Source organism: Echinops telfairi, unplaced genomic scaffold (assembly GCF_000313985.2).
Source record: "Echinops telfairi isolate 266 unplaced genomic scaffold, ASM31398v2 ScPeMD7_3;HRSCAF=10, whole genome shotgun sequence".
Taxonomy (NCBI): Eukaryota; Metazoa; Chordata; class Mammalia; order Afrosoricida; family Tenrecidae; genus Echinops; species Echinops telfairi.
In genome coordinates this window covers 14,748,409-14,769,220 of record NW_022103899.1, presented here as the reverse complement: position 1 = coordinate 14,769,220, position 20,812 = coordinate 14,748,409, and the positions used below count along the sequence as shown (strand labels likewise).

The window sequence follows — 20,812 nt, the reverse complement described above, 5'->3', positions numbered from 1 at the left end:
CTACTCCCCTCCCCTGCTGTTCCACTGCACCCCCCGCCCCCTCAGTGCCTTGCCTCAGCATGGCGGGGTTTGATAGGTGCAATTCCCACACTGTGTCACTGGTGTTGTCCCCTGCAGGGCCATGGGCCAATGAGGGGCATCATGTCACTGGAAGTTCTTATTATGAGGAATTATTATATACAATTATTATCAAATCTGATGCCACAATATTAGAGGAGCTTTTAAAATAATCAGATTTCCAATTTAAAAAATCATCAGAAGTTAGGTTTGGGAGACAACATTAAAAAAAAATTCTGAATGATCCTGATGTAAAACTAGGCTTGAGAAGCAAACCTAAAAACCAAATATCAAGGGTGAATTCCACAGCAGCAGCAGCAGCATATGGCAGAAAAACCAACAACTTTGATTTGATTTCTGACATATATAACATATACTTTTTATTGAACTAATTTAGATAACATCTTTGAGTGATGGAGGAACTAAAAGATCTTAAAAATGTGATCATAAAAAGAAGCTGAAGTCTTAAAGAGCTATGAAAGGTGATACTGGGATTTGCCTCCAGACCCTGAAGGCTCAAAGCAGCTCACTTCTTAAACACATAACCAGCGTCGGATTGCTATTGGCTGAAATCATAAAATATTCAGCGGTTGGCTTCACCAACTTTCAGACGGTGATTATATTAAACACAGCTCTACTACTTTGAGCAGGTAGCTCAGGCATTATACTATTAATAAATACTGACGGAGAAAAATTATTCTTGACTATTGGAACTCCCCTCCCCCAACCCCCTTACTTCTTACTGCTACTCTTGGTATCTGAAGGTGCTTCTGTTTTGTGATGATGTTTATGGAGACGGGACAGAAGCCTTGTTAAATGCTCGCCCTCAGGGTGTTTTGTGGGTAAAGCAGGGTTCCTCTACCGCGATCACGGCCCTTACCATGAGCAGATTTCCACCAGTAAAATGCAGCATATAATTTCTCTCTGCTGTTTCACCCACTCCAGATTGTGGTAGACCTTACATTTTAGTAGGATGGGGTGATTATTGTGTTTGATATAGGTGTAAATGTGGTAGGAACAAGCAAGAATAGTCTGAGAAACTGTGTTAAAAATAATGATTTGTGTTAAAAAAGAATAGTGAGTGTTAAAAACACTTTAAAATTCTTTATATAATGTAGTGGTAGAGAGAGGCAGAATGCTATCCTTATTTTTCAGAAGAAAAATAGATGATCAAAGAAATTGTTATCCCCCCCCCAAAAAATTATACAGCAAGTAATCTTCAGCACTAATATTAAAATATAAAATAAACCAAAAGTTGAGGTTTCCTTGAGTTCTTATTTTGTACTCCAATTGCAATACTTAAATAAAAGCCCAATAGACTACCACAGACTATGGACCACTGGAGTGCTAGAAGATGAGCCTTCTATGTTGGGAGGCAACTGAGGACTTACAAATGCTGATGACCCAGAGAATGGCATGGAACCTGGAAGCATTTCATTCTGTTGTATGTGGTGTGGCCAGGAGTTGCTATTGAGTCTCTCAGACCCTTGCCATCACATAAAAATATTTGTTGAATGCATCACACACACACACACAAACACACACACCAAGCCATTGCTATCGAGTAGATGCCAAATTTTACCAACCCTGTGTAGGGTTTCCAAGATTATAAATCTTTATGGGATTAGCTAGGCTCATCTTTCTTTCACAGAGCAGTCAGTGGGTTTGAACCTCTGACCTTGGGGCTAGCAGACCAACACCTGAGTCAGTCTCCTTTGAATGCATGATCGTGGCTCAATGTTCAGGGCTCAATGTCCAGGGCTCAATGTTCCTTCGAGTGTTCTATAGAACACTGTTCATGGCTTAATATTCCTTGGAGTGCTCTATAGGAAATTCTTTGGTATTCATAATCCAATCCCCCACTCTGCTTAGGTATTTACGTTGCCTCTAAAAACACACTCTTGTTATTAGTTGCTGTTGCGTTGGCTCTGAGTGTTGCTCCTGGAAATGACACATGAAAGTTTGCTCAGTCCTGTGCCAGCTTCGTGACCGCTCAACAAGGGCATTGAGGCAGTTAGCGTGTCATTCTATTTCACTGGGCGTTTCGTCAATTTCCGCTGGCCTTCTTCTTTACCAATATGATTTTCTTCTCTAGTCATTAGCCTTTTCTGATGATGTGTCCAAAGAGAGGCAATGTCTCACCATCCTTACTTATAAGGAACATGCTGGTTGTGTTTCTTCTAAGGCTTCTTCTTCTTTTTTTAAAGCAGGCCATAGTATAACCCATATTCTTCATCAAAATAGGAGGGGTACCCCCCCAAAACCGGAATTGCACTGGGCAGAGTGGAGCTTTCATTGTATGCATTTTTCCCTCCTAGGCGAGCATCCAGCAACTCATTCTGAGTTAGTGCAACCAGTGGCTTCATTTTGGAAGGTTCTCTCTGCTCACAGTGAATTTTCATAAAAACATTTTAGCTTTAACTTCTTTTTGAATGGCTGATTTAAGAGAACAGCGTGCAGTGCAAAATTTTATTTCCTGCTACGGAAAAATGCCACAGAAACTGTTGTGCTGTTGAACACAGCTTACAAGGACAGCGCTATGGGGAAAACTCAAGTGTACCAGTAGTTTTCTTGTTTCTAAAAAGGTGAAATGTTGATTAATTACAAACCTCATTCTGGGTGTCCATCATCTTCCCAAACGGACAAAAATGCTGACTCGTAGTGGATTTGGAGTTCATTCTACCAGGTCAGACTGTTAATTAAGCTTTCTATTGAGAGGTTCTGAAAAGATTGCATAACAGTGTGTGACAGAAAAAGGCCTAATTTGTGGAAGACGGGGGACTGGTTTTGCCACCACGACAATGCACCTGCTCATGCAGCCATCCCAGTGCTCCCGTTTTTAGCAAAAATCAGCATGCCTCTCTTGCCCCACTCACCTTACTCACCTGACCTTGCACCGTGTGACTTCTTTTTGCTTCTGAGAATGGAGCGGGAACATGAAAGGACAGCAATTTGATGACGTAGAAGAGATGAAAGAAAGAAATGAGGGAGGTGCTTGTCAGCCATCCAAACAGACGAGTTGAAAAATGTTTCCAAGAATGGAACGACAGATTTGACAAATGTATTAAGTGTAAATGGAGAGCGCTTTGAAGGTGATAAGGTCGTTTTGTTAAAAAACACAGCTTTGAAAAAAAAATTCTGGTTTATTTTGGGTACCCCTCATAGTTCATTTTATTAAATGTGGTCATTTTTGTTATTGCCTTTATTAGGCCTCAGGCCCTTAGTTTGGAAAGTATTTTTCATTATAATGTTACCTTTGTAGGGAAAATTAGATTTGACTTATATTATTTTAATAGTGTGTTTACATAACTTTTTCCTCTTGAGTTTTAGGACTTTCTGACATTTTAGTACAGCTGCCAAAGAGCTAATTTCCTCTTTCTTAAGAAATTCTGAAAAATGTCCCACTCAATGTGTTTTAAGTACCATATCACTTTTTTCAAATCCATCCTGGTTTAGCAAGATAAAAAGAAATAAAATTCCCTAAATCTTAGGGAAGGTGGCTAATCTTTATGCTAAAACTTTAGAACACAGTCTCTTCTGATATTCACAATATTTTTTCAATAAAAATATTAATTTGGTGGTGTATTAGTCTAGGTGCTTTAGAGAAACAAATCCACAGCAACTCATGTATAAGAGAGAGTTTTATGTAAAGAAAATGTGCATCACGAAAACATCCCAACCCAATGCTGCCCAAGCCCACAAGTCCAACATTAACCCATTAACTCAACACCAGTCCACAAAATCCTCCACTTCACAAAACAGAGGCACTGATGCCGACTGCAGGAGGAAAGCTGAGTCAGTGAATGAATAAGCATCTCAGCATTAGCAGGGGTCTCCACATGGCTGCTCCAGCACTCAGGGCTGCATCGGGATAGGTCCATGCGGCTTCTCCTTGAGGATGTCTTGTAGGAAGTCAATCTTGCAAGCTGAAGCAGGGAACTGCTAAGGCAGCTGCACCCCATACAACCATCACAAAACAAGAGACCCGAGAACTAGAAAGGCGAGGCTCATCACCCATTTATCCCTCCGCCTTTCAATTAGACCAACATATGATTATCAGCCAGGTTGGCACAATTAACTAACTCAGGTGGTAACCATAACGGAGTGAAATTTGTTATAGTCCCTACCCATGATACAGAATAGTTACAATTGCAAAGAATCTGCATGTACCAACTTTTAGATAAATATAAGCATTTTTGGTAACATTGGTATGTTAGTTATTTTCTCCTCCAATAATTGTAATTCTTCCACTTTTAAGGTACTTGTTAAGTCAGATTTGTTCCATATGTGGTGAAGTGTAGGCTTTTTCTTAGAGTTCATGGGGGGCACCATCGGTTCAGTGCTTAATAGTCACAGTCGTTCCAGCTCACCCCGACATGCCTTTGAAGCAAGTTCCTGGTGATGTGCTCCCCCAAAGTCACAACCTGGAAACAACAATAGTTGCAGATCTACTGTGCACCCCGTGAGTCTCCATGAATCGGAATCGATTTTGATGGCAACTGGTTTGGTTTTAGTTTCTATGTGATACAATTAAGGTTCAGACACATTTAAATAACTGTAAATAGTGTAAATTTAATCCATCCCAGATGGATTACCATAAAGTAGTATAACATCATGGCTGAGAGAGGGCTATCATCGCATATTTTATATTCCTGTGAGTTCTGGCTGACCTATTAACACACTCAATTTGCGGTTAACTTCTGTGGGCCCATAGGGACAGGCAACTTATCTTAATTTTACAAGATGAAGTGAGATGCTGTTAATATATGAAGATTGCTATGCATTCAGTTTGGGGTGGGTGTAGATAATGATTTGATTTATGCATTAATATTCTTCATTCCAAAGAATTTATTGGTAAATGTATACCGAGCATAACGTCTCTAAGTCTCCTATCTATTTTGCTTAGCAACCAGCTTTATTCCCTTGGCACTCCAGAGGGGGTATGTGGAAGGAGATATAATCACATTTTCATCTTTCCAAATGTCTAACACATCTCATCATCTCATTTGATGATGTGGTCCATCCATGAAAATTTTAGTTGAACTTGTAATAAATCCCATTTGCTCTGTACTTAACATTTAACTAATGAAGTTCCAGTAAGTATTTCTTAGCCACTGCTATTACATTAATACCATAAGCCAAATTTACTCTATATGTTCCGTTAAATCAGTATGTACATGGGACAGGTTTTCACGTGTTTTATTAAATCATATATACTCATTTATAATTACAGAAAAAATGACCAATTAAGTCTATCCTATTATTTCCTTTCCTTCATAGTCTTTACTGGCAGGAGAATCAATTGTGACTGAACTGAGAGTGACTAAATAGAGGGAAAAACTGAAGTTGTGGCTTGGTACTCTGAGGACATCTATATTTTCAAATTTCTTAGAATGAAATAAAGTAAACCATTAGATGCTTTTGAAAAATGCGAGGGAGCTTCAACATATTTGTGGGGGGATATGGAATGGAAAGATAATGGAAAATTTCCACGAATGTTTTGAAGCTCCCTCATGAGGGTAGGTCCAGAATATTGCCATAAAATCACAGCAACCTTCATTAAACACAAATATGAAAATATGTTGAGGAGCAAGAATGTCGTTTTGAATACTCAGGTGCTCCTGATCCAACCCGTGATCTTTTCAAGCTCCTCCCATGCATGTGAAAGTTGATATTGAATAAAGAAGAATCTATGTATTCGAATGATGGTGTTGGCAAAGGACTATTGAAAGTACCATGGACTGGCCAAACAGCAAGCAGACCTGTCTTGCAGCAAGTACAGATGTGGTACTTCGGGGGCCGAGACTCCATCTCATGTTATGTTATTAGGAGAGACCCATCTCTGGAAAGGGAAGTCATGCTTGGGACAATAGGACAGTGAAACGAGGAAGACCTTGAATGAGATGAATTAGCTCAGTGGTTACAACGATGGCCTCAAATCTAACAAATGTTAAGGTTGTGCAGAACTAGCAGGAGTTCATTGTGTTGTACACAGGCCAGAGCGGACTCAGGTCCCCTAGCAACAGCTAAACTGTCTATGCCCTACTGAAGGTGGGGTTTCTGTCTCTCCAATTTTATACTTTTTAATGTACACCATCGCTAAATGGCCATTTTGGCATCCCTGAGAGACTCAAACCATGTTCTTTCAAAATGTCCATTGCATTTTGGAGCCAAAAAGGAATGTGAAGGGGCAAGGTCATGGCTGCATGGTGGGTCGGGTACGGTTTCCTACTGAAATTCTTGTAGGACAGCCCTGGCTACTCGTATGGGGCATTGTCATGATAGAAGAAAATATATTTCTTGGTTCAACTTTCCTGGCCTTTCTCTCACCAATGCAGTTTTCTGTTTTCTTAAAACTTCTTCATAAGAAGGTCCTGTGATCACCCCGTTTTCTTTGAGATAAACCTATCAAGGTTATGCCTTTGGAATCCCAAAAAACAGTTGCCACAACCTTCCAAGCGGACCTCTCTACCTTGAATTTAACTGGTCCATTATTAACTTCACCTTACAAGTCAGTGTTTTGATTCGATCGTTGTTTTGAAGGCGTCCTAATGAGGCCAAAGCAAGTACATTGCAGAGAGAGCTTGTCTGTAGCTGTGCATTGATTGTAGACACATGTTCAGACAGTTCTAACGTGTTAAGACCGTTTTCCATGCATGTATGAACGACAACCCTAGTAGTATACATGTGTTTCTACTTACCCTTCTATTTCATACTTCAGAAAATAAAATAAAATGCAGGCTTGAATAAGATATCATTTTAAGTCACCAGTTGTTGACTTTCTTTAATGTGTGTTTTAAAATATTGACTATTATTGAATTTTTTTCCAAGTGGCTTCAGTGTTACATATTTAGGTCAAGTAAAGTAAATAGTTTAAAGTAGATCATTTGCCAGGAGAGAAATCAATCACATTCAGACAATGTGTATTCCATTTCCTGAGGAAAATGTTAATTTCTGGTACTGTATAAATGTATCTATAATAGGAATGAAATAATATTTGGTCTGCACTGAATGTTCCGATGTCACAGAGCTGGTCTCCCCCATCAGTAGTCTGTGAAGGCTCAGGAAAGACGGGACGTTTTACTGGATGTGTTATGAGGGTAACGATTGCTGGCCACACAGACTTAACAACAGAAACTAAAATATTGATCGTTTTTAATTGGAAACTGAAGAGAAAAAAGGACGCTCCCCTACTTAGTACATTTCACTTGTATCCTTTTGGTCATGAGCTCATTTGAAAATAGCCCGTTTTCCGCTCCCCTTTTATAATCTCCATGTAAATTATGTTTCATCTGCTTTGCCTTTTCATCTCATATTCACGGAGAACCCTTTTTTTTCTTCCTTATCTATATAATGGTCAATTTATTACCCTCATTTATTGAAAATACCCATTTGGCGTTGTAGTTTAAAACCTCTGTAGGTCCAGCATTGAGCTCTCTATGTAACTGGCCGTCAAGCTGCCTGACGTGTAGTGTCGAGTGTCCTGGCGGAGTCTGTGGTTCAAGTGCTGCCTTTTCCGCTCACCCGCTTTGTGTCCTTAGGTGACTCGAGTCTCTACAGGGTTATTGCACAGATGTTGTGTAATTTTCCATAAGGCATTCAGTATGGCTCATGAAAGAAAAAGCCCTTGTAGCTATTAATATAATTACTGGATTACTATTCTTCAACATTTATTCCATAGCTTAAATAGATTTTATAGCTTTTCCAATTAAACTCTTTTATCTTTCCAAAACCTTTATTTCATTCAATAACTTGACCCTTCTCTGATCCTGTACATATTCCATGGATGTTACTTCTGCCATTCATTCCTGAACTCTAAAGATATTTTCAAAATGTGTCTACTTATTGCACACATACAATGAATTAAGTCCTGCATCTTTAACCTGATGCTTCATGGATTTATATTTTCATATTTATTCCTAGAACGACTGCTTCTTCTAACTGTAAGTAGTAGTACATTGTTATAACTATTTTCTTTGCTTCCGACCCAACTACTACAAATTCACAATTCTGTTATTACATTAATATTGCTTAATGTTATATATGTATATATAGCTTAAAGTTATATATTACTATTTAATATTACTTAAAGTTTTTGATATATATATATATATATATATATATATATATATATACGCACATCCTCCTATTCAGTAAGCATTTGGTAAGCATCTATCTGCTTGGTACCATTCTAAATTCATTATGTAAAGAGAAAATTTTTTTCAGCCTCAAGAAATAACAGTCCAGTAGAATTTGATATAAATAAATAGGTGGAATAGTATACACATATGTTGATATGTTTATAGACAAAATAAGAACACAAAAATAGAGCGGCCCAAATTCCACATGGAAAAGAGGCGCGTTATGAAAATCTTCCTACAGGAAGAGGCATCACACTTATCTAGAATTCAGTTCTTTTCTGTAAGTCAAACTGTGCCCTCCTTCCCAAGCCTTTTTAGGTGGTCACCTACTTCTGTCTCAGGCAAAACCTTTCATTGGTTAATTATTTCAGATCTCTTATAATTTTAAAGGCTTATTTTATAACCTACCTCAATTAACCCATCATTAGATAGTTTCAACTTAAAAGGATCCCATTGTTTCCTATTTCGTAAACCTAATGCGTCAAACCTGGTATCTTACAATAAACTCTTATTGATCCTTTTACTAATTGTGGTCCTTTCTCAAATAGTTAGACAGATGATAGAAAAAGTTTAGAAAAACCAAAGCAAACTCCCTGTCATTGGGTCGATGCTGCTTTCTTTTTCCCATGGACTGGCTGGTGGTTTCGAACTTCTGACCTTTCATGTCACAGATGGACATGATCCTGTACTGAAACATGCTTAGATGCAGAATTTTTGTTATTTTTTCCACAGAGAAAGTCTCATTGCCTTTTGAATTTTCTGCATATTTTTATTGTTTTAGTAAAGGTGCTCAAAGTGTGCTAGACAAATCCTCAGTCAAGGTTGCTGGATGAATAAATCTTTACTAAATGGATTAGGAAATGTACCCATTCCTGGGGCCACATTGACTCAACCATTGGTTTAATATTTTTGACAGTTCTACTGACATAATTCATGTACCATCCAATCCGATGGCTTAAATGTATTAAAAAAGAATTGTGTAGTCATCAGCACAATCAATTTTAGATCATTTTCTTTATTATCGTACCATTATTATTAGCTCCCTATTACTCTCCAACCGCCCCTGTGATAACCCTAAAGAATTGTTCATCTAGTTACTGTCTTTATAGATTTACCAATCCTGAATTTCATATAAGGAAGGTCATACAAAAATTCCAAACAATGATATAAAAGGAACAGAAAAACCGCAATCCAAGAGAAAGTAGACAATCGATCCAGAACAGTTAAAAATGGGTCAAAGGTGGTAACAAATGATAACATGTTATATTTTAGTTCAGCTGTATTTGTAGCAATGCACTCTATCAGAGGGTAAGACTGTTCTCGGTCTGGGGGAATTCACTGGAGGCTGAAATTGAGTGGGGACTCTGAAAATGGCTCTTGGGCTTTCACTGTCACCCACAGCCCAAGATTAAATTTTTGCAGCAGTTTAAGGCAAATTTACTTGTGCTACCCACAAAACTGAAGTGTCATATTTTATAAGCAGATAAACTAAGAAACATTTTTTTCTTTACTTACTTTTTATTTTTCTCCAAGCTAATTTTTATATGGCTCCGATTAGTAAATTCTCTACAGACCTCCCCTCTGATATCGTAGTGCTCACCACAGGATCAGGACAAAATAAATGGGCTCAGCAGCTACTTCCAATGTTTTTGAAAACCCTAAATATTCTTGCATGTGTTTACAGAAAATTACAAGACTATTGTTTGTCCTCTATGCATATTTCCTCCATAGTCACTATCTTCTTAAAAACTGAAGTATAGTTTAACTAGTAATGATAAAACTTGGGAGTTAAACAAAACTAGCAGGGGAAAATATAAATAACAAGTTATAAATTTCGCCTTTTGGAACTCGCAGTAAAACTTTCCTTTTACTCTGTGGAAGGATGTTTTCATTTGGCCAATGGATTTACAGACCAAAAGTTTGGATTCCATTTTTTTGCATTTTCTCATCCAACCATCGGAGTAGGATACATCTCTAGTTTGTCTGTATTTTGTTAAAAACAAAACAAAGCAAAAACACTTTCAAATCCCGTTTAGTGTGCTGGATATCCATGGGAGAAGGCAATGATGGTCTTGATGGTTCGTCTGATCTTTTCCTTGCCTCTTCCCATCCTCCTCCCCTTCTTTCTCTCCTGCCTCCTTCTTATTTTTCTCTGGTAGTCCTTTGTTCTCCCGACAAGCATAGAAACTTTCCAATGAATAGCTTTGTTGTGATTCTCAAGCTATCGGTATAACTCCCCCGTAAGGGCAACAGGCTCTCATTCTCCATACACACTATGCTATGGTATTTGTCTGGCTTGAGATATGGTGCAATAAATAAAGTGGCTTGCATGTAATCAGGAATATAGAAGAGTCCCTTTGCAGAAGAAAAACTGAATTGAAGATTTAGATATTGAACTGACAGTTATAGTCTTATTTTAAAGAGTCTAACTTTGGAATTTACTTACTATGGGATACCAGAAAGAAGCAAAAACTTCTTCTTCTTTTTTTTGTTGCTATTCAGTGAGATCACCTTCTAATTTTTAACAGTTACAAAATATGTATGAACTGGATAGGCCAGAAGCAAACTAGAGTATTGTTTTAGGTCTCCAAATACATTTGTGTAGTGGTTGATAAAATTGAAAATTAGGACTTTTCTATGAAAACACGAATAACCTCTATTTTCCAGAAGTGAGCTTTTAAGGAATCTGTACAGACAGAAAATCCTTTTATAGTCCCTTTGAAAATTTCTGTCAAAATAATTTAGAAATGAGTGGAAGCAAAGAGCCATTGAGAACTGTCTAGTTGCTTGTAAAAAACTAAAAAGAGGCTTAGTAAATTCAGGGGCAGTAAATATAGACCACATGGATAGAGCATTAATTACAAGGAATAAACAGACTAGAGGATCTCACTGAATTTTCTCTAGAGTCCTCAGATCACCTTCTGTGCCAAGGGAGATAGAAAAGAAGACAAAATGTACCCACAAAGAAAGTTTAATATACAGGGTTGAATTGATTCTAAACACGTATATTATATAGAAAATAAATAATGTTTATTATATAGAATATTTTTACACCTGAGTATCTCATACTGAGTATTCTTTTAAAGTATAACTGTTTTAGTTATAAAAATGAATAAAAATATCTTGTTCTGCTTTCAAGGGTGAATAAAACATCTTCTCACATTGCTTAGCTTTGCCACACTAAGCAGCTGAGAATGGCACTTCTTTAAAAGTCATGCAGTCGTTGAAGGAAGTGGTTTTCCGTTCAGTACGATCCAGGTTTCCTGGTGGCCCTGTGGATAAGTGCTCTGAACTGCTCACTGCCAGGGGCTCAAACAAGCTGCCCCGACGGAGGACGCGGAGCCTGCCCACTCGCATCAAGATTCACAGCCTGGGAAACCCCAGAGAGTCTCTCTAGGTCGGAATCAACTGGATGGGGTTTGGAATCTTATGATCAGATTTAGATGTAAATGTTCGCCTCTATGGAGTGTGTGCAAGATGACCTCGCTACCTAAAGCTGCTTGCCTGCCCCACGAACTGATTCTCCACTGATCTCGTCCGCGGTAAATTCCGTGTACACCTGCTGCAATTTGCCGGCAGCCAGCAGAGCATCTGTCATCAGACTCTCTAGATGGTGAATGAACAAAACAAACGGAATCATATTTGTATTGATATAGCTACAGTTCCTTTATGGAGACATAAATCATAAAATAAATCTAAAGATACAGCAGGCTAGAAAGTGATAAACGTTACATTAAAAAGAAACAGCAGGGGTTAGGATATTGAGCGTATCACCAATGTGTATCAGGGGTTAATTTTCAATTTTTATAGTAGAATTAGGATAAACTTGATGGAGAAGATAACGGTTAAGTTAAGACTCGAGAGAGTTAAAGGGAAATCAGGGCTCTGGGCACAACACACTGCTTACTCTCTCTGCCTTCCAGTCCATTCTGAGTGACAGTGGCCCTATAGACAGAGAAGGACCCCGCCTTGGAAGTTCCAGGGCTGTAACTCTTTATGGTCACAGATGCCTCACCTTTCTCCTGTACAGCAATTGGTGGATTCAAACTGCTGACCTTATGGTTAGCAGCCCAGTTTATAATCCATTCCACCACACTTCCATGGATACAGTGCTTAGATTTCATTAGCTACTTAATTTATTTCCAGTGTGCATAAGATTAATGATACCACCCATTTGCAAGATAAATAACGAAGCACCTTTTGCTGCTTCTCTTATCTTAAGGAGAATCAAGCTTGGGAAGAGATCATAAAAATAGACATCATTCAAAACTATTCAAAACTGTCCATACAACTCAGTAGCTAGACACTTCAGCCAAGTACATGATGCTTGAAGAGTATTCACTGAAGTTTATTCACTGAATTATAGTGCATATTAGGTAGTCACAGAGCTCCATTCACTGAAGAGTAACCTCAGAATAGGACTAGAGTCTGCTATAGAATTTATTACAGAAATTTCTAGGACAGAACCTCCTTCTCTTTGTGGTATTTTCACAGCTATTCAATATTTGAGCCATATGTTTGGGGAGAGAGAGGGAAAAATATATATGTCAAATACATTAGCAGTTAACTTCCAGACGAAAGTGTAGACTGAAATTGCATGTGGATTGTGTGTAGTTTTAATTTCACATTTTGGCCATGGTTACTTAGATTTTCCAGTGGAACATGGAAAGAAATGGCAGTAACTCATAGGAGAGGTTTTCGTTACTCATTTTTCCATACTAAGTAAAGTAAAAGCATCATTTTCTCTAGTGAACTTTGCATCTGAGATTTAGACGCATTTAGTGGCTGCAGAGAAGAAGCGGGTGTCTTTTGTAGTCTGTCAGTCAGTCTCACTAACTACTCCATGTGCATGTTCCCTCTGTGTCTTCAGAGTTCAAAATGAATTTTAAAATGTAATTGGTTTTATAGCTTGAGATCACAAGAAATGATTGGCCTTATTAGAATAAAAACTTAATTCCGTGCAAATAATCATTGCTCATGGTGAAATTCCAGCAAGGAGGAGAGCACACACACCACTGGGGGAAAACAAATCGATCTAGCTTTGAAGGGCTCATGAGAAGGCGAAAGACTGTAATTGACGGAGGAATGAAAGATGCACCCACCACACTCCTGCACCTTACCCAGCCCTGAATTGTGTCACGGAGCTCGAAGCTGAGGTACACAAAGGTCAAATTACGGTATCCGTCTAAAGACTCTCTCTACCCCACAACTTGTCCCGAGGACTTCTCCTAGAGCTGACTTGGAAATCTTTGAAGATCAGATCAGGAAAGAAAAATGAGGAGCGTGGAAGTTTTGGCATTTATGCCGAAGAGCCTAAAGGAAGCACTTAACATTCCCCCTTCTTGTTTTCTTTATGGTGCCTCTGATGGTAACCAGTGCCCCGAGCAGGCAAGGCAGGCCTTTCCTCGACGGGCTGGACTGTGTGCTGCTGAAGGCTCCCTCTGTGCTTGACCTTCAAGGCTTTCTCCGACCACTTCACGGAAGGCCTCGTGATTCTAGTCCTCAGTGATTTTGACAATCAGAGGAACCTTAATAATAATGTTACTTCACAAGAGAAGGAGGCCCCGTGGACAAGGAAGGCCGAAGGGCCACTGCCCCTATGGATGTGAACTGGCACCGTGCGTACTTTCTTGGGGCCACACAGAGGTCTGGATGCCAGGACGCCCTTGGTATGGACAATCAAAAGACCCATTTTCACTCCATTCAAAGTAGGCTTAACAAGTGCCCCCCGGCAAGCTGCGGAGGGGCATGAAGAGAGCCATACGCACTATCTGTTTAACAGGCACATCGATGATGGGTTTTCTTCCTCCCCCCTCCCTCCCTCCCTCCCTCCTGTCCTTCATGCAGTCCGTCTGGACGGCGAATTCATTTACCACATTGTGATCACATTACATGAGTCACGAAGGGGACCAAGATGGATAGAACATAGCTCACATGCTAGTGGGGAGGGGGGCTGGCTGCCGCAATGATCTGGGCAAGCATTCTGGATTAAAGATTTAAACTGTTTGTAATGCATGGACATCTAGTTATTTCTCCAAGGAGAAGCTTGAGGTATTGTCTAGAGAATGCCTACTTTAATTTTTTATGTAATATATTTTTCAAAATGTTAGGTGGGCCTCGGGAGCCCTCGTGGACATAGTGGATATGCACTAGGCGGTTAACCTCAAGGCCAGTGATTCGAAAGCATCAGCCCCTCCACAGGAGAAAGATGCGACTTTTACTCCATAAACAATTGTCTTGGAAGCGCCCCGGCGGCAGCTCTACTCTGTCTTACAGGGCCAATACGAGTTGGAATTGACTCAACGGTGTGAGTTTGTTTTTTTGGTTTTAGGCCCCTGGTAACTTAATATTTTTTTAAAAGTACATCTCTCTGGACAGCAAAAAGGTTTCAAAATTACCATGTCTGAGTACAGTTTTCCCCATAAGAATTGATTATGTAAATGGCTGTAGACATAGGGTGTGATCAAAGTTCTCTAGGTTCTGACTGACTCGTATAAGCTGCTGTATTTGGTCTGCCATTTAGTGATTAAGAACTGAATTCTTAGGACTAGATGGAAAACATACAAGATGTAAGAGGAGACAGAGCTACAGGATTACATGAGAAACACAGCACAGTTGAGTCACTCCTAAAGAAGCTGTGGTCAGACAAATGATCTCTCTGTCCTGTAAGCCATCAGTACCAGGACACTGTGGCTGTGACGTCACAATGGCTTGGTCCAATTTGTGGGAACATTTGGTAAAGGCAAAAGAATGCCATAGCTTAGAAGACAAAAGATTTGGAAGTTGCAACCACGTGGCACATTACAAAAAAGTGATAACGCTGCCTATTGCTAGCAACTTTCCTCAAGATATTGAAGATAAAAGAACCATAAATCGCAAAGATAGAAGTAACACAATAGTCCTGATGTGGAGTTCTCATTCGGATGTTACTTTAAATTGATCACTATTTGCCAAGTCCATGAAGAGGAAAGCATGCCAGGATTGACACACTGCCTGCACCCGTGGGTTCCGACACAGCACCAATTGCAAGGCTGACGAGAGCACGGCCGCGTGGGTTCCACTGCCTGCTTGGTCACCAGGCTGCCTTCTGGCTGCACCGAAGAAAAGAAAGGGACTTAAAGTCATCATCTTATATTGATTGCCTGGCGTCAATTTTGGGGTTTGAGTGAAAGAATCAGGATAATATTAGAATCTCTCAGAATGTGACTTGAAAACTCTTTTTTAAAAAAAATAAATCAACTTTCATAAAATAACTTATAAGGTATAGCGACTTTACTGTGAAACCGCTCCCCCCCAACAAATTGGCTACACTTTTGCTATTTTACTTTTCTTTTTATTGAAACGATGCTTCCATAGAAAAGAGAAGGGACGACCTAATCATATGGGGCACAATCACCATCTCCAAACAAGAAAACTGCAGGAAACCCTCTGTTTTCAGCCCACTGTTTCTTTGTCCAGGCCTTTCATTCAGACACGAACATCGGCAGTTCTGGGCCTCTGTGATGTGTACGGGTTCTTGTGTGGGTGAAGAGAAGACAGAGTTTAGCAACGAATGTGGTTTTTCCTCTCCTTGCCATTTAAAAAGCATTCAAACTAGCTTTCCACATCATCTCCAATTTAATTATAAATTCTCACGGGGCAAGGAACCGGTGATCACACAGAGCATACAACTAACTTTTAACATTGTCATTTAAGAGAAGAAATACCATGGCCTACTTTTTTTGACCCTTGGTTTGAGGTCATGCTGTCTTAGACGCTCAGGAAGAAACTGACCTTCTATGTTAACACTGGACTGAGGAAAAGGGTTTTTTTAAAACCAACCTGGAAAGAGTGACAGAGAATAGCATATTTCAAACATTTTAATTAGACACCATGTATTTTTTATTTTTTGGTTTCTGTATTCTTTTTGTATTTCTAGCTACCTAATTGCTTCCTGGGTACAGTTTTGTAAACTCCGCAATGACAATATTATTGAGGACAGAACACCTGTGCTTCAGTCTTTTGTGCATCAAAAGCACTTTATGAAGCACACGAGGCTCATAGCCACTTGGTTCTCAGCAAATGCAGGCATGGGAAGGGAGAAGCCAACTAACTGAGTTTATGGCATACTTCCTCACATAGGTCATTCTCCGTCATAGCCTTTAATGAGGAAATCTATCTTGAATGTATCTACTTAGGAGATTTATTCAGTGGTCTGCAGATGTAAGATCGTTTCTGTATGCTTGTATTTTGCGGAAATGTTCGTCATGGAGCTACGTCATTTCAAAATAATCTTTCATCTAAAAATTCATACTGTTTATTTGCTGTACACATTTCTTGATTTTCCAAACAATAATTCTATTGCCCCAAATAATAAAACAGGAATCCGGTCTTATTCTTGGTTTAAAATGCCCACAGTGGTACTACTGTGTATGTAAAGCCAATCTTGTTTTGTTGATTATCTACATAGTAGGTCATAAAAGTAGGTCAGCAGTTCAAAACCACTGACTTCTCCTCCCAGGAGGACTTACAATCTCGGGAACCCGCAGGGCAGTTCTAACCTCTCCTACAGGGTTACAATGAGCCCGTATTGACTCAATGGCAGCACAATTGGTTGTTGTTGTTGTTGTTGTTAGGCGATTAATGTGTTAGATGAAGATGAATTGTGTTCGGAACATAGTGCTCTTCTTGTGAAAAGCACAGGAACAAGGGTACAGTGTCATGCTCTTAAAGTAATTTTTTAGTTGCCAAAATTTGTGATAAAAGAGTAAATATGTGAAGCAGAGCCTTCCATATTATGTATAAAAGAGTAGTAAGAAAAAGTCTATCTAGGAAAACCTTCGAAAGCTAGAAATATGGAAGTTAAGTCTTCACCTTATTGAAAATATTGTCATTTGTGGTTTCTGTTATTATTTGCGTATATTTGTGCAATATGCCAAATGATCTCTTTTTCAATAACTGCTTCCAAATGAAGTTTTAAACATTTTGGTTTGATTTTTATAAAGTGAAGAGTTAAATCTGGTGCACTTCAGTTAGTGGACTCTAATTTAGACTCATCCATTTATTTGTATCTGTATCAGTTTTTTGGCAAGGTGTGGCATCAAGCACTAGAAAGATAGTGATAACCAAGGCATCTAGTTTCACCTTTTAGGGTGTTTGCTGTCTAATGCAGGTGATAAAATGAGCAAGCAGAAATAAATACATTAGCATGAATTGTGATGAGTTCCATGGGTGCAGGGATTTTTTGCCTTGCTGGTTTACAGTTTAGAGACTGTTAAACTGTCATTGTGTAATCTAGCCACAATGAATGAATGAATGAACAATTTTAAGCATTCTGTGAAGCCTGTCAATTTGGTGAAGTTCTATCTAGGTAGTCAGAGAACACTTTGGGGAAGAATGACAAGCTCTGAGGGCGAACCAGGCGTTGTTGGGATGAGGGAGGGGAAGGCAGTTCCAGACCAGGGCTGGAGCGGTGGCAGACATTGCCTTTTCAGGGAGGAGCAAGATTTGGGTGGTAAGAGAATGGCATATGAGGAGAGGCTCGCATGACCTGTAGGCTTGGATTGGTAGGCTGGTGCAGATCCTGCGTGGTCATTAGGCCTCATTAAGTGATTGAATTTAGTAGTTAGGAACTTCCTGAAAGGTTTAAGCTAAGTAATATCCATATAAATTTAAAAAAATGTTAGAGATTTTTTCTTATTAATTTGCAGAGTAAGATATATATGTATTTAATAAGAGTTGCAAGAACTAGGTATTCAAGTGTTGTTCTATGTTTCTCCCAATCTCCCTTAATTTTAATAAAATTATAGAAACCATTCTGAGGATATTTTATATACAAACATGATTTTGTTTTGGGCATAGCTTTCCTTGATTTCGTTGCAAACATAAGTAACTCATCACCTAGTTTTACACTCCCAGTACAATTTAGTAAGCATCTTTCAGTTTTAGAATGTCTAGCAGAGACTTCTATTATAAATGGGACACTGTTGCTTTTTTTTACTGTATGTTCAAAATATTTTGAAGTTTTCTTCCATGGTATATGAACACACATTTTCTTTTTTTCTGTGGTTAACAAGTTTTATTGTAAGTTGAAAGTCACAGCAAGGTCCCTTAAGCACGAAAATCATTTGTTCTTTTTTTCTGTCCTTTGTTTTCTCTTTGCATTTTTCCTTACTAAACTTCCCATCATATGCTGATCGTATAACACGAGAATCTGGATTATATGAAGAAGAATAGCAGTATCAAGACTGGGGGAAGGTTTATCTTCTCTCTCTCACTGCCACTGAGTCAATGCCTATTCAGAGTGACCCACTGTGCCTACTCAGTGCCCACCCATAGTGGCAGAGTAGAATTGTCCCTGGGGGATTCTGAGGCTGTAATTCTTTACGGGAGTAGAACGCCTCATCATTCTACTGAGGGATGGCTGGTGATTTCGAAGTGGTTAGTGGTCCAAGAAATAACACACTATTCCACCAAGCCCTTTGATATGCAGATAAAAGAGCATTGTTTGCTGAAAGCCAATAGAAGGTGAAACACTTGCAGATGAAAATCAAAGCTCTTAACTTTCCGTATGAATTGCAACTCAATGTAAAGAAGCAAAACTCACAGCTAGACCGCTGGATGGCATCATGATAAAGATATAAAGGATTGAGGTTCTCAAGGATGCCATTTTACTTTGATCTACAATCAGTACTCATGAAAACAGCAGTCCTGAAATCAAACAACACATTGTACTGGCCAAATCTGCTGCACAAGACCTCTTCAAGGTGTTCGAGAGCAAAAACGTCATTTTGAGGACTAAGCTGTGCCTGACACAAGTCATGGTATTTCGAACTGCCTCATTGACGTCGAAAGTTGGACAATGAATAAGAAAACTGGAGAGTAACTGATATTTGTATTATGGTTTGGAAAATACCCTGGACTTCCAGAAGAATGAACACATCTGTCTGGGAATGCTCCTTAGAAGAGGGGAGCTTTGTCTTGTGTACTTTGGACATGGTATCTGGAGATCCCAGCCCCTGGAAAAGGACATCATGATTAGTAAACTAGAGGGTCAATGAAAAAGAAGACACTCAACCCTCTGATGGAAGTTGGACTTTGAATAAGGAAGGCTGAAGAAGAATCAATGCATTTGAATTGTGATGCTGGAGAAGACTATTGAAATTACTGTGAAATGCTAAAAAGACAAACATATCTGTACTGGAATAAGGCCAGAGTGCTCCGTAGGGACAAGGATGGCAAGACTTTGTCTTACATGCTTTGGCTACATTGTCAGGGGAGACCAGTCCCTGGAGAAGGACATCATGTGTGGTAAAGTGGAGGGGTGGCAAAAAGAGGAAGGCCCTTGACAAGATGGATGGACACAGAGGCGGCATCAGCGGGCTCAAGCCAAGGAACAATCGTGAGGATGGCATCGGGCCATGCAGTGTTTCATTCTGTTGTTCGTGGTCACTGCGTGTCCGAGCCAACTCAATGGGACCTAACAACAACACTATAAACTGACACATAGGCTTCAACAATGGGTCCAAGTAAAGCAGTAACTGTGAGCATGGGGGAGAACGTGACAGTGTTTTGCTCTGTCATACACGAGGTCACTACAAGTTGGAACTGTCTCAATGACACTTAACAACTATCTTCCCATTTTTTATCACTTACTGCTTCAAAACGAAAGTCTTAGAAGATGCACTGTCTGATTACATTGATCTATTTTTAACCACTTATTCCCCCCACCCTCTTATCATACTAGAATATAAATATGAACCTAGTTGTTTCATGGTGAATTACACATTGTTTTCTATAGAGCTATAGTGTGTATAGTTAACATGCTAGGATGCTACCTGAAAGGTTCTAAGTTCCATTCCACCAGCGGCACCTTTGAAGAAAGGTCTGAGGTTCTATTTAAAAAATAGACAGCCACTGGGTCATCTGAGTTGAGTTGGAATCAACTCAATGGCAATTGGTTGGTTCTGTGTAAATACTAAATAGTTACGTTCGTCTGTTTTTGTCTCCTTGTGAGGGTACTGCTTAGCCCAAGATTTTTTTGAACCCACAAGATGACTCACCTTTAAATATTCTATTCCCCAGGTTCAAAAAATTACTAACCTCTAATTATTGTTTCTTCTAATTCTAGAGAGTTATGGTGAAGAGATAGCCTGCACGCAGAATGGCCAGATGTACTTAAACCGAGACATTTGGAAACCTGCCCCCTGCCAGATATGTGTCTGTGACAATGGAGCCATTCTCTGTGACAAGATAGAGTGCCCAACCCTGCATGAGTGTGCCCACCCTGTCACTCCTGCCGGGGAGTGCTGTGCTGTCTGCTCACATACGACTGGTGGTGGCAACACCAATTTTGGTAAGAATGCTGAGGACCAACTGAGAATTGATTCAATGAGGCATCGTTGTAGTTGCGGTGGTTTTAGCTCTCAGGGCTAAGCAACCCGTGAGAGAGCGAAGGCATCACAGAGAGGTCTTTGATGAACTGATTTACCCTCCACCCCTACCACCACACGTTGTCTGAAAATCAGAGAAACTTCTGGCTGAATTTTATGTGCTTATTTCTAATCTGAGTATTATTGGAGCTCTAAAGATTGTTCTTTTTATAGTGTTCTCGGTGAGTGTCTCCGAGGTATTTA

The 20,812-nt window shown here is 39.4% G+C and overlaps 1 protein-coding gene across 1 annotated transcript in view; it reads left to right on the top strand.

Annotated features, from left to right (window-relative positions):
- Positions 1-20,812, top strand: part of COL5A2 (collagen type V alpha 2 chain) — a 170,518-nt gene that overhangs the window by 65,604 nt on the left and 84,102 nt on the right. Inside the window, exon 2 of the mRNA XM_004701485.4 lies at positions 20,308-20,532. Coding sequence (XP_004701542.1) covers positions 20,308-20,532 — 225 coding nt within the window. The remainder of the gene's footprint in view (positions 1-20,307; positions 20,533-20,812) is intronic.